At 38.8% G+C, this 15632-nt stretch overlaps 1 protein-coding gene across 21 annotated transcripts in view; it reads left to right on the plus strand.

Moving 5' to 3' along the window:
- Positions 1-15632, plus strand: part of LOC115216993 (SRSF protein kinase 2) — a 187761-nt gene that overhangs the window by 140719 nt on the left and 31410 nt on the right. For all 21 annotated transcript variants that reach the window (XM_029786494.2, XM_029786497.2, XM_029786495.2 and 18 more), the window contains 2 exons: positions 3977-4080; positions 8261-8369. In XM_029786494.2, the coding sequence (XP_029642354.1) occupies positions 3977-4080; positions 8261-8369 (213 nt within the window). The remainder of the gene's footprint in view (positions 1-3976; positions 4081-8260; positions 8370-15632) is intronic.

Raw genomic sequence — 15632 nt, forward strand, 5'->3', positions numbered from 1 at the left:
ATTAGGGTCGTTATTTCTTGAATTTTTGGCTAATTAACATTTTTCTTTTTTTTTTCTTTTCCCCTTTACTTTCTGTATTTTTGTTTTCTTCTGCATTACCGTCTTGGCATTGGCATTAATTTCTATGATCTATTTATATATGCTTAGATATTGGCTCCTGTTTCCTCTTCTTTGCCCTCCCATCTCTGCATTTCTTGTTCGTTTGGTGATAAATTGTTGGACAGATTCACATCATTTATTAAGGCAGAAGAAAGTAATTTCTAAAAATGGAACTGAAAAGACAGATCAAAGTGGTTTGCTCTCACCAAGTTATGAATGATTCTTGTGTCTACTTTATTAATTCTTAGTCTCTCTCTCTCTCTCCCTCTTTCACCCCTCCTCTTTTTCCTTGCCTCATAGACTATTGATAAAAAAAAATAAAAAAGTGAAGCAATCTATGAGTGGTTTTTGAAATAGTACCTTTGAATAAATAATAAAGCATCATATTTTCTTCTGCATCTCTCTCCTGTGAGATCATTTAAAGAGTTGAGTCGACAGTAATTTTAGCGCTAGTAATACGCGAGCTCCTCACAAGTAAATGGGGTTTTTGTGTTCACGTGTAAATGTTCCTCATTTCAGAGTTTCCATTTTTGCTCTCCACTTTTCAAAGCATTCTATTTCTAGATATTTCATACTAAAAGATTTTTAACTCCAATTAATAAGCAGATGCTACTTTTAATGATGACGGAATTACTGAAATACTAATCAATAAATTTATATTGAGGACGAGTAACTGTACAATCATCTCCTCTTCATGATGAGTGTGCTGTCCTGGGAATTCTGGGCTTCTGGTATTTTCCTTTTAACACAAAAAGTGTAATGGGCCGCGATCGTTGGGATTGCACCTAGAATGTACCCCTCTGAGGCACAAGTCCAGGCAAGCTTGTTTATGGAAGACCAGAAATCACCCATACATACCAACTTCTCCTCTACACACCACTGTTATCCAAAGGAAAGGCCAAGGCTGATACAACTTGGCACTAATGGTGTCGCAACCCATTTCTACAGCCGAATGAACTGGAGTAACGTCAGATAAAGTGTCTTGCTCATGAACACAGCACATTGCCTGGTCTGGGAATCGAACTCACTACCTCATGATTGTGCGCCCAGTGCACTAACTGCTGAGCCATGTGAGATGTATGTATCAAGGTTCCATACATACAGTTTCTTTCTAGCAATTAAACGCAATTAAGCTCACAAGGCGTTGGCCCAAAGAGCCACACACTGTGAAAGAACTTGCATCCATGGGACTCGTTAATCTCGTACAAAAGCTTTGATGTGACAGTTTATATTTTGTTGTTATAAAAATATTATTTACATTTTATTTTGGATTAAGTCAACCCCCTCCTCTTCCCCCTCATTGGGGGGCCCTGCAAACATTTTGATATTTCCTTGCAGTTCTACCTGATACCTTAAATTCTCACCTAGTTTAGTTTTAAACCCGACGTTCAGACTGTTTGTGCAAAGCTGCTTATTTATCGCAATACTTTTGTTTGCGGGGGAATAAAAAGAATAATGGAGCATGAAATGTCTGAAAGTTGACTTAATCTAGATTGATGCATTCTAGATTATATGATTGATGTATTTTGGATGGCTTGGTGAATTTTGTTTCTGATTCTTGATGTAGAAAATTGTATTTAGTTTTAGACTGTCATTTCTAACTACTTATTGTTAATTTGGTTGGCATAACTGGGAAGTCTTAGCCTGTCTGTCTGTCTGTCTCTCTCTGTCTAACTATGTGGTCTCTGGTTCAATTTTACTGTATGGCATTTTGAGTAATTGTCTTCTCTGGCCATTTTTACTCCGCACATTCCATCCCCCTCAGTCCTGCATCACTTGAGAGAAGTCTTCAGGTAGACACTCAGCATCTCTGATGAGTTATCTATGTATGGTGTGTTCAAATGACCAGCTCCAGCATGGCCGTGTTTTGGCATCCATCACAGTATGCCAGTAGCCAGCTCTTGTTTAGCTGGCCAGCAGTATCCTGCAAAGCGCAGTTGTCTTTCCCTTATATTGGTGGAGACAAGCAGGCGATGTCTTTACAGCTGTTTCTAAGTTATTGTTTGAGTTTTCTTTTTTCACTCCAAGTGCAAATCCAGCAGTGTATTTCATTTGATTTGCCTGGTTTAGAAACTCACTTTGCAACCATGTGGCCTAGGGTTCATTCCCATTGCATGGCAATTTGGGTGAGTGTCTTCTACTATAGTCTTGGTCTGACCAGTGTCTTATGAGCAAGTTTGGTACATGGAAACTGGAATCTTGGCCTACACACACACACACACCAAACAGTATATTCTTTTCTACCCTAGGCACAAGGCCTGAAGTTTTTGGGGAGGGGGGCCAGTCAATTAGATCAACTCCAGTACGCAACTGGTACTTAATTTATCGACCCTGAAAGGATGAAAGGCAAAGTTGGCCTTAGTGGAATTTGAACTCAGAACGTAAAGACAGATGAAATACTGCTACATATTGCCTTTCAAGCAATATATTGTTTGACCCATATCGGTATTGAACATGGCTGATAAATGATGATGATGATGATGTATGTGTGTATCTGTGTGTTTGGGGAGGACTCTCTGCTGCTTGGCAACCTGTGCTGGTTTGTTATGTTCCTATAATTTAGCAGTTTGGTAAAAGAAACTGACAGAATAATTAGTTGACTTAGAAAATAAATACTGGGTGTGATCTGCTTGACCAAACCCTTCCAGGTAGTGCTCCAGCATGACCACAGTCCAATGACTAAAACTTGTGAAAGACAAAAGAATTCTTAGATAAAATGGTTAAGATGTTTGCTCTGCTGTGGCTACGTGGTTTTCCTCTATGACCCCCCTTGCTGTGGCCGTTCAGCAAGCATCTTCTGCTCTGCTGTAGTCTTTGAGTTGGTCAGTACCCTTTTGAGTGGAATTTAGCAGACAGATTGTGTAGAAGCCCATCGTGTGTGTGTCAGAGAGTTCAACTTAGTCATTCAACTAATAAAAACTTGGGTGAGGGTAGGAATGGGTCGATATGATTGACTAAAGCCCCCGAAAGCAGTACCTCAGTGTGGCCCCAGTCTAATGACTGAAACCAGTCAAAGAATATACAGATGTTCCAATTTTGGACTTTGTGTTCTTCCTCTGTTTGCATTAATCTCTGCAGGGGTTCAGTGTTCTGTTTTGATCCTTCGGGTGTGTATAATTAACGAATCCTTAATGAATTCCTTGCTCTTTCTATTATGCTGATTAGCTCCAGGCCATCCTTGATTGAACAGACCCCTAATCATTGTGACAACAATCCTGACGTTGTATATTTAGCACTACAACACCCAATATGCTCATCCTTTTCCATTTTTTAATTCCTTTTTTTAATCCCTTTTCCTTTTTTTAATCCATTTTCCTTTCCAGATGCCAACGTGATTTGAGGGAGATTTTCTTAATTCTAGCAAAGAAGCTTTAGTTCTTTGATGTCTAATATTTTTCAATAGTAAAAATGTTGCATGATTTTTAGTTAAAATGGCTCGGCCATTATCCTTGAATTTTTAATTAGTTAGCTTAAGATTGCTTTTTAGTGCTTTATTGCGCTCTGAAGAATGAGAAGAAAATTTCATGTCACACACAATATTGCTTTTGCTCATTTGTTTAATTGTAGAATATTACCAGGTTTTCGGTGAAAAGCTGCAGAAAATTTTTAATTGTTAATAATTTATTATTTTTTTTTGCATTTTTATTGTTTTTCATTTGAGACTGGAACTTCTTAATAATTGTGTTGAAGATGATATTTTTATATGTCTTGATATAACCTTCAAAGTGTTTTAAGTTTTACTCCCCTAAAGCTCGTTAGTGAGGATTAGTTAAGCCTGATCTAATAAACCAATTTCGTTCTACGTATTTGCTTTTGAATGTCATCACTTCTTTATTAAATACTACATGTTTCCCCCCATTTCTTTTCTGTGTTAAAGGTCTGCTGATACACACAAGTCTTGTGACCCTGTGTATGAAGATGAAGAAGAAATCCTTGGGTCAGATGATGATGAACAAGAAGATCCTCGCGATTACGTAAAAGGTAACTGACCAATCACTACTCTGATTAGAAAGGACTTTGGCATTCCATGGGACATTAATGGGCAGAAAAACTGGACAGTTGTTCTTGAAGTGGTCGTAACTAAGAACTACAGTTCAGTTTTAATTGCTGTGTTAATCAAAGCATCAATGATTTAATAATTCCTCTTGGCCCTTAACATGTCTAACATGGATTTGATCTGATAGGATCTAGGTAACATATACTCATGCGTTAGTAGTTAATAAACAAGCTTGGCACCTTTGGATGATTTATCTCTTGTTGTAATCTATTCTTTGACAAGTTTCTACTCTGTTGTGAGTACATAGGACGGAAGGTATGTTGAAATAGTGAAAATGGTGAAATTTAAATTCATGTTATTACCTGGCTTTAGAAAATCTCCTTCCTGTAATTTCGTCTGATCCATGCAAGCAGTGGAAAGTGGATGATGTGATATTCTCTCACTTAAACGATTTGCCATGACCTGTAAAAATCCTTTCTATTATAGGTACGTGGCCTGAAATTTGGGGGAGGGGGATAAGTTGATTAGATCGACCCCAGTACATAATTGGTATTTAATTTATCGACCCCGAAAGGATGAAAGGCAAAGTCAACCTCGGTGGAATTTGAACTCAGATCGTAGTGACAGGCACAATATCACTAAGCATTTTGCCCAGTGTGTTAATGATTCTGCCAGCTCGCCACCTTTTCTTCTCATCCAAACAAGTTTAGCATGTTTTGCAGATCTTTATTATTGAAAAAAATTTAGATGTATTGTGAGAAAAAGGTTTAGAAGGCAATGAAATACAAACTCCGTTACTAACAATAACATTAGAAAAAGATTAAAAAAATAAAGTTTCACTTAAAATATTGTAAAAAAATTTTTAAGTATAACAAAATAAAAAGTATTTTGTGTTTAAATGAAGATATGCTGATATTAAATATAAGGAGTATCTTTATGAGACCCTTGGATCCTGCACTGTGTTACCTCTTCTGGCTGCTCTTTATGTTGTTATTGGACTCAAGTGCAGACGCTTGCTGTTCAGTTCTAGGGTAACCCAACAGTGAACTCTGCCTGCTCTGGCCCCTGTGCCGGTGGCATGTAAAAAACACCCACTACACTCATGGTGTGGTTGGAAGGGCATCCAGCTGTAGAAACACTGCCAAATCAGACTAGAACCTGATGCAGTCTCCTGGCTTACCAGACCCTGGTCGAACCGTCCAACCCGTGCTAGCACGGAAAACGGATGTTAAATGATGATGATGATAATCAGTTCCCTTCAGAAACTTGTCTTGTCCCCTCTGCATTCAGATTACTCTGTCAAATATCCTGCTTATTTATTTCAGTTTCTTTTGAATGAATCCTGCATTATCTCATAGCTTTGAAATTTTGAGTTTGTGATTGTTTATTTTTTAAAATGACATTGGAGCGGAGGTGTAAGGGCCCCAGATCTGGTCAGTTTGAACATAAAACTGGTAGAGTATTTGGGGTCACATATGACTGGTTTCAATGCTAAAAGGTTAAATCAAAAGCAAACTCGAGTTTTTGTAGACTGCATGAAACAGTTTGAGAAAGTTGTTGGTGAAATGAGCCCCTTGCCTTCAAAGAACGTCTAGACAGGTCCTTGGTTGCTTTGGAAGATAAATCCTCAAACTGGTGTTTGGTGGTCCTTTTATAGTTTCTCTATAAAGTTGTCTTCATATAGATCTTCGACCACTGGTTGTCACATTTATGTTCTACATATCCTCTAGCTATGTAATGCATCCCTTTCTGTGTCCTTAATAAAATCAAATCAAAGAATATTGGAAGGAATAAAATATATATAGAGCCAGGCAGTGGATTTGGTGTGTGTGTGTGTGTGTGTGTGTGTCTATACACACATGTACGTGCACACACGTGTATGTGCACTGACAGACAGACGCACCAAGGCATGAGCTGATAATGTTTGAAATGATAGCAAAGAAAGAAAGGGTGATTTTTCACAAATCCTATTAAGATCCCTATTTGATGTAATCCAATAGCTTATCTGATGTGTGATCTGGCATTATAGTATTGTATCTGCCATCATCATCATCGACGTCGTCATCTGCCTATGTTCCCCTGCTTGCATGAGTCGGATGGTTCTTCTCCCAGCCCAGGGTATCTTCTTCACCACATGTTTCTGTCCCTTGTCATCTTGTTGAGATAGAGCAACCATGAAACCAGCTTTCTCCACTTGCTCCCTACATCTATCTTGGTCTTCTTCTCTTATGTTCCTTCAACTTGAATCACTTGTTATTTCTTCACCCAAATGTCATTCTTCATAGACACAACATGTCTGCGGCGGCACAGACATATTCCATCTGAATCCTCTTCTACTCCCCCTCAGCTCATTCGTGCTCTGGCATTCAAGTACACCAACATTACTTGTCCAACACAGCCTGTTTGTTTTATCAAGCTTCCCTTCATTTGCTTTTCCTCTGCCCGTGTTTCACTACCATGCAATACTGCCCTTTGTCCGCACAACATTATACAATCTCTTTTATTTCGAGAAACCCTTTCTTCGCTGCCAATAAGCGCAATGAACTTTTTCCTCGGTCACTTACCTAACAGGAAGTACCCACTACTTCTGTGAACCCTCTGAGTTATTGCTAATTACTCTGTACATCTGCTACATTTGAAGCCCTTCTTCTCTGTGAGCCCGCTGCATCTCTTGTTTATATTTAGCTTATAGTATAGAATTACTTACCGGCACCATCTCTGTATATTGTGACCTATTTCTTTACCACCCACAAGGGGCTAAACACTGAGAGGACAAACAAGGACAGACAAACAGATTAAGTCGATTATATCGACCCCAGTGCGTAACTGGTACATATTTAATCGACCCCGAAAGGATGAAAGGCAAAGTCAACCTCGACGATATTTCAACTCAGAATGTAGTGGCAGATGAAATACTGCTAAGCATTTTGCCCGGCGTGCTAACGTTTCTGCCAGGTCACCGCCTTCTCTGTATACTGTCACCATCTTTCAAGATGGTTGTGGAGTTCTGCATTCTTCCCTACCAATTAACCCTTTCGTATTGAGATTACTCTCTCGAATGCGATGCTTAAAACACTGTGAATAAATTATTCACGTTGTTTTGAATCAATTATGCATTATCTTGTAACTTTTAAGATTTCAGTAATTTATTGTTTATTTTGAGAACGGCATTGTGAGGTAGGTGTGACAGGTTGGATGGGGCCAGTTTAAATCCGAAAAGGTTAAGAAGACTTTGGTCTTTGCTGTGCTAACTCTTAGACCCTGTGCTTTAAATTATTTGACTGATTCAGCCATGAGAAGAACTCGGTTGCCTGTAGGCTTGAATTCCTATGTTTGATTAATGTTGAACACCTTTATTGTGGCCTGGAAGGTTGAGAATTGATCCTTGATGAACGCTTTTTCTTTCCCCTCCACATTTAATTAGTCATTCAAATAATTTCAAAAGTTCGTTGTTTTCATATTAATTAGTTTTGATCGCTGACAATCATTTTAGAGAAAGTAATTACATCACTCCTGTTTATATATAGTCTATTACAACCTCTCTCTACTCTTCTCCCTCCCCCTCTCTCTCTCTCTCTACTCTTCTCCCTCCCCCTCTCTCTACTCCATCTCCCTCACTCTACTCTTCTCCCTCACTCTACTCTTCTCCCTCCCCCTCTCTCTACACTTCTCCCTCCCTCTCTCTCTACACTTCTCTCTACTCTTCTCCCTCCCTCTCTCTTTCTACTCTTCTCCCCCTCTCTCTACTCTTCTCCCTCTCTGACTAATGACCTCTTGTTTTCTTTATACCCTTTTTTTTTATCACAAAGTTTCCCCAGCTGTTTAGTGACCAACTTTTACTTGTTGACTTTTACTCAAACTCAAAATAAAGCGGCTGTCACTAGTTGCAAACTAGTTACTATCACTTACTAAGCAGATTGCATACCATCAAGAATTTGCATTGCAATATCCTACATCAATAGGTTCAATTTCCAGCCTCTCCCATGCCCCCATCTCTTTACCACCCCAGGCACTCTAGACCCAAGATGTTTATTGTTAATTGAATTACCAAGAATTAATGGTTATTTTTGGCAAGAGAAACTGATGTCATAGAGTAAGTCTTAGAAATAGGATTGTCATATATATTGTTTATTTAACTATGTTTTTTTTCTCTCTCTTACGTAGGTGGCTACCACCCAGTTAAAATTGGTGATTTATTCCATGGACGTTACCATGTTGTTCGGAAGCTTGGTTGGGGTCACTTCTCGACCGTTTGGTTGTGTTGGGACATGGTGTAAGTAAATCGATGTTTTCTATGATAATAATAAAAATAAAAAAAAACCTAATTTGTTTGTTTAACTCAGGGGTTCCCAGCCTTACTTTGCTTGTGGAGCCCCTGAGAGCTATCTAATCATCTGTGGACCCCATATGTGCAAATGTAAATTTTTGAAACTTACAAAGAGTGAATGTTGCAGAGACATAAATTTACAATTGAAATTTTTCCAAGTTTAATCCTTTTGCACTGAGATTATCCTGCAAATATTAGTCTTATCCATTCACATTGTCTTCAGTTAATCCTTAATTATTTCATTGCTTTAATATTTCAATAATGTGAATGTTTATTTTTAGAATGGCGTTGTAGGGTAGGTACAAGAAGTCAGATCTGGTGGCTTGGATTTGGGTTGAGATGGTTTGTAATTTTGTTCTGAAACTTAGTGATATTTTACCTGTAGATTTAATGCTTCCATTGAAAGTGGAAGCTTTTGTTTATTGTTGGTACTTGTTGTTTTTCTTTTTTCCCTTGAGATAAAGCACAATCTGTTTAACTTGGAAATAAATACTTGTACTTTTTAGTTGAATGGAAGCCAGTCATATATATATAAATATTTGTTATAGCATTTCATTTATAAATGTTTAAATTTAAAAACTCCCCTGCTGTCTGTAGTTGGAGTCCATTGATATAAAAACCATTTAAATAGAGACGAAAAAAAAACAAAGGTATAAATATTACTGTTCTTTTGTGTGTGTGTGTGTGTGTAAGGTGTTATCCCCTAAATAGTTAAGGGGTCCATTTTACAATCATGGGGTCTAGGGTTTGATTCAACAGTCAACTTGAGCCATTTAGGTGAAATTGCACTGATGGAAGCTTGTCTGATGGACTGCAATTCAGACACCAGCCATATCTCTCTTTCACTCTCTCTCTCTTTCTTTCTTTCTCTCTCTCTCTCTCTCTCTCTCTCTCTGTCTCATACACATACACACACACACACCCTATGTCATGCTGACTCAGCCTTGTCCACGTTGGAAGTGCAAAATGTCTGTTTAATTAGCCGGCTACTTACGTAATTCACTGCGTAAGTAGTTCTGTTGTTCAAACTACTGGAATGCTCGTTGTCATGGCCGATGGATAATCTGTTTACTTTGTGTGTGTGAGAGGACGGTTATCCTACCATCTAAGCTAGACTCTGCCACCTTTTGTAAATATCTTTTATATTTTTATCTTTTAATTTTTTGAGTGCTTTGGATGGCAGCCATGTTGGGGTGCTGTTTTGAAGGAATTAGACCAGGAGTCCCCAAACTTTTTAGACTATCGACCCCCCAAGCATATACAAGAAAATAAATAAATTATAATACTAGTTAAGAGCATGGGCTACTAACCCCAAGATTCCGAGTAACAATTCCAAGCAGTGACCTGAACAATAATAATAATAATAATAGCATCAAAAAATACCTTAGGAATGAAAACCCAGGTTTGAAATTTCCCCAAGACACCCGAAGAAGGCTGGAGGGTATATCAGCTGAAACGTTGTGTTAACAACAAACAAGATGAGGACAAATATCCGTCAAATGTAAATAATGTAAATAATTAAGATGTGCATTTATCGACACCTTGAATATTCCCATTGACCCCCAGAAGTTGATATCAACCACTTTGGTGACCTCCTTGTTTAGACGAACAAATTAATTCCAGCCACACCCCCTTTTTTTAAAAGCCTGCTACTTGTTTTATCAGTGTCTTTTCGTCGAATTGTTGGGTTAAGGAATGTAAACAAACCAACACCAATTATCATATAGTGGTGAGACACACACACACAACAAGTTTCCTACACTTTCACTCTGTCAGATCCTCTCGCAAGGCTTTGGTCAGCCGAAGACACTTGCCTGAGGTGCTGTGCTGTGGGACTGAACCAAAGACCACACGATTGGGAAATGAGTTTCCATATCAATTTCAGAATATACTCTGTTAACGACAAGTGTTCAGAATTGTTCTTTTGGAGAAGCATGGAAGCTGATTTATAACTTTCGTAATTACGTAATTAAAGTGGCTTTAATTGGAAAATCCAAACTGGGATACAAACTTTGTTTTCTGACATTTTGCCCATCCATTTCTGTATGGTGCTTACTTTGTAGAGACTGGCAAAGCAAAATCTTTGTATGATAATTCGTTAATAATGACCATTATGGAAATTTTGGAATGTCAAAGCCGAAAATACATTATTCCTGACTTCACCACACCCAGATGTAAGTGCTGCAGCACTCTTAACATACAATGGTGCCATATATCATGGCCAGTGCCATTCAAAGTATATTTCTGTGCAGACGAAGTGGCTGGAATGAAACTGCAGTTTGCTAAAATAGACTTGAGACTTACGAGTTTTATTAATCATTTCAAAGACAGAAGCTTCCTTAGATATCTTGTACGCTTCTTACCGTATGTATGGTGCCTCTTCTAAGACGGTATTCTTCAGTGTTCTTCAGTAATCTGTTGACTGTATGATTTTATAAAATTAGGGGTTTTATATCGTTTCAGTAATTGGACTGTGGCCAAGCTGGGGCTCAGTTGAACAGATTGACCTCAGTACTATTTCTTTCTTTTTTTTTTTGTAGAGTGTATTCTTTTATCCTTTTACTCGTTTCAGTCATTTGACTGCGGCCATGCTGGAGCACCGCCTTTAGTCGAACAAATCGACCTCAGGACTTATTCTTTGTAAGCCTAGTACTTATTCTGTTGGTCTCTTTTGCTGAACCGCTAAGTTACACTGATGTAAACACACCAACATTGGTTGTCAAGCGATGGGGAGGGGGGGCAAACACAACACATACATATACATGACGGGCTTCTTTCAGTTTCCGTCTACCAAATCCACTCACAAGGCTTTGATTGGCCTGAGGCCATAGTATAAGACACTTGCCCAAGGTGCCACGCAGTGGGACTGAACCTGGGACCATGTGGTTAGTAGGCAAGCTACTTACCACACAGCCATTCCTGTGCCTGTGTGGCACTTATTCCATCGGTTTCTTTTGCCAAATTGCTTTGTTATGGGGATGTAAATAAACCAATACCGCTTGTCAAGCTGTGGTGGGGGACAAATGTAATGCAAACACAGTCACATACACATGCAATGGGCTTTTTTCAGTTTCTGTTTATCAGATCCACTCATGAGGCTTGGGGATATAGAAGAAAAAACTTGCTCAAGGTTGCACAGTGGGGCTAAACCCTAGACAACATGGTCAAAAGGCAAGCTTCTTAACTGCGCAGCCACACCCATGCCTTAAGAAATTATTTCCACTCAGTGTGGAAAATTTTTATTTGTTTAATTTTGGCATTTGTTTAGTTGAATATAAACTGTAAATTTAGTAAGATTGACTTGTAAAATATTAATAATCATCATCATTTAATGTCCGCTTTCCATGCTGGCATGGGTTGGACGATTTTGAGTGAGGACTGGCGAACCAGACGGCTGTGCCAGGCTCCAATCTGATCTGGCAGAGTTTCTACAGCTGGATGCCCTTCCTAACGCCAACCACACTGAGAGTGTAGTGGGTGCTTTTACGTTCCCCCTAGCACGAGGGCCAGTCAGGCGGTACTGGCAATGGCCACACTCAAATGGTATTTTTTACATGCCACCTGCACAGGAGCCAGTCTATGTAAAATAATGTCATTATTTTAAAAAATTTTCTTTTCAGTCTTGGGTCTTGTAGATTACAAAGATCAGTTTTGGAGCAGTTTGTCATGATGGGGTTTGTCAAAGCTGTGAACTTCATGACGTGTGTCTAAAGTTCACAGTCTATAGACTGCAGATATGAAATCAATAATAGATTTGTTTTTCCATAGTTTATCCATGTCGCCAGAGTTGGCTCACACTATCAAAGGGGTCTTTTGTTATATAATGACTTGACACCTTTGACTTCTGGTCAGCAGAATTGGCTCTCACTTATATCATCATCGTTTAACGTCCACTTTCCATGCCAGCATGGGTTGGATGATTTTGACTGAGGGCTGGCAAACCAGATGGCTGCACCAGGCTCCACTCTTGATCTGGCAGAGTTTCTACAGCTGGATGCCCTTCCTAACGCTGTATTATATATTATGATTTAACAGCTCTGTGTGGGTTACTCCAGCTTCTACTGGAAACTGCAATCAGATCGCATATTGCTGTCTTCAGAATGGATGGAGTGCACCTTGGGAAATGCAGTCACACATGCATGCACACGTGTGCACGTGTTGAACAAAATGGCCCCAGTACATTCTTTTATTTGTTTCAGTCATTTGACTGCGGCCATGCTGGAGCACTGCCTTTAGTTGAACAAATTGACTCCAGGGCTTATTTGTTGTAAGCTTAGTACTTATTCTATTAGTCTATTTTGCCGAATCGCTAAGTTATGGGGGCGTAAACACACCTGCATTGGTTGTTTAGCGATGGTGGGGGACAGGCACACAAACATGTAAAACGAGCAATGATAAAGATGATACTTATGTATTATGTGTACATATCTATCTATCTATCTATATATGTATATATGTATGTGTGTGTGTGTGTGTGTGTGTGTGTTCACATACACACACCAGGCAGACATGATGCCTGGGGTTTACTCAGTCAGGGCTGAGGTGAAGCTAAACAAGAAGGGCAACATCCTCAAATGGTTTTGTGATAACTTGTAGCTTTGTACATTCAAAGAAAGGCCAGTTGCTTTTAAAAAAAAAAATTTTTTTTAAAGCATTTTTTTAATTTCCCAACTTTCTCTACTTTACATCAACAACACCAGCAAGCGTCTGGTGGTTTGCAGAGTTATTCAGAGTGGAAAATTACAGCCTAACTTTATAAATACACCCACTGTGTATTGTGTTTTAAGTTTGTGTGTTGCAGAATGAATAACTTCATTTAGTATATAGCAACTTAGATAAATATTGGTCGGCTGCAGTGGTGAGCAGTTTTGTCAGTTGATGCTTGTTATCCTGAACACTAACGAATTATAACGAGTTACAAGAGGAGGGTGTTCATGAGTATATTCTTAGCTGAGAGGTGGACAGAAAATATTATGAGGAGGAAACGATTGAATGATACTGTTTGGTTTATATGTTTCTAGGAATCTTTTACACATGGAAAGTGTGTTTGAGGGAGATGAGGATGATGATTGTAATTGCTTCATGATGGACTGAGGAGGCATCAGTACTTTGAACAACGGGAGTATTTTGGGAGTATGAACCCTATGTAGGGATTAAGTAGGGACAAGACTTGTGAAGTTGAGTGAATGGAAGGATTTCATTGTATGTAGAAACCAGTGAATCAAAATAATGACTTCAGTGATGGAAATGATGAGACTGATGGTTAAGATGGCACAAATCAGTATTCAGGAAAGAAGAAGAAAAAAAAAAATGTAGGCACAGGAGTGGCTATGTGGTAAGTAGCTTGCTTACCAACCACATGGTTCAGGGTTCATTCCCACTGCATGGCACCTTGGGCAATTGTCTTCTACTATAGCCTAAGGTCGACCAAAGCCTTGTGAGTAGATTTGGTAGACAGAAACTGAAAGAAGCCTGTTGTATATGAGTGTGTGTGTGTGTGTGTGTGTATATATATATATAGGGAGAGTTTATGGTTGCATGGTTGCAGTCAAATGACTGAAACAAGTAAAAGAGTAAAGAGTACCACTCTGATTCATGATGTTTTGCATTTAGGCTTAGAATAGTGAATGTGTATACAGACACATTTCTGATTAGAAGGAAGAAAGTAAGGCCTGCTTTTAATTCTTACTATGATTATATTATTATGGTCAGGTCAACATATTTTCTTGTTTCCCAAACTCTGGGGTCTAAATCAGAAACCATTCTGAAACCAAAGTCTGCAATCCTCACTCATATCTACTCACCTTATGAGTTGAGGATCCACTCAGATTCCTCATCATCTCTGTTTCTGTCTCTTCCCAACCCCACTTGGCCACCTTTTATGTTTGAACATAAAACACGTAGAATATTTGGGCTGGTTATGGCCAGTTTAGATACCAGCCAGGAGCTCGCTATGACATAGAATCTGCTCCCTTTCAGTTTGAAGTATTGTGAGTCAATGGTAGAATTAATAACTTAGGACAATGACCCAGGATGATACGATGGCTAAGACAGATCTAAAAACAGATTAAGCTTTTAAGTGTTTGTTACCATTTTCCTGTTGAGATTCTCTGCCTTTGTTTCTATTGATTTAGTAAAACAAGTTTGTCATTATTAAGCTGGTGTTTGAAGCAAATTAATGTGAAATTTTGGCGAAAGGTATTAATTAGAGGTCACTCTGAAACAGGAAGTTTGTGTCATGGAACCAAAGTGGTCTCTGGGCACGTTGGTATCGGAAGGGTTAAGCAAGTAGACGTTGCATATTCACCCAACAACAACAGGAAGAGAAAAGTCAAATGGTAAATTGATATTAATGGAGAGGATTAATTATACATGGCTGGCTGAGTTTGCACAAACACACATGAAATATTGACCTTTCTGACGACATAACCGTTTCATTTAGTATACCACTGATCTGATTGTACACAGCTCATTTCCAGCTACTCACTCTTTCGAGATATTTCTCCGGTTCACAATTACATATTTTGCTTTGTAATTAATTAGAGATTATGATTATTAAACTTGGAAGACAACGAGGTTTGTGTAAAGTTCTATTTTGGACCTGTTCATCATTGTTTTTCCAGGCTGATCTGATTGATAAACATTGCATTCTTTTTGAACTTATCTCATCTTCAGCCTAACGTTCTCACCATTCTGAGGGTTCAGACCCTCTGTATGGCACCTTGGGCAAGTGTCTTCTAGTATAGCCTTAAGCCAACCAAATCCTTATAAACTGATAGACAGAAACTGAAAGAAGCCTGTCGTATACATATTTGTATATGTCTGGGTGTGTCTCCTTGTTTTGTCATTATATAATAGTTGTAAACAAGGGCACTCAGAGCTTTAACCTCTGCCAAGGCAACACCAACGTCGTCTCAAAGATTGGCCAGAGGTGATTTTTAAAATGAGAATATCTGAAGTAAACTCGATTGCTCTCACAAACGAGAATGAACCCAACCACTCTCAAAAATTAAGTAAAAAAAACCCAGGAAAATTAATCCAGGATCCTTGTCCAGTACTGGATTGAATCCAAAATCACGAGGCCAAACATCCCTGAAAGTTTCATCTGAATCCATCCAGTGTTTCTTGAGATGTCTTGTCCACTGACAAACAAACAAACACAACTGAAAACAATACCTCTACCTTTGCTCTAAGACGGAGGCAATAAGC

The sequence above is a fragment of the Octopus sinensis genome, linkage group LG11, assembly GCF_006345805.1.
Source record: "Octopus sinensis linkage group LG11, ASM634580v1, whole genome shotgun sequence".
Lineage (NCBI taxonomy): Eukaryota > Metazoa > Mollusca > Cephalopoda > Octopoda > Octopodidae > Octopus > Octopus sinensis.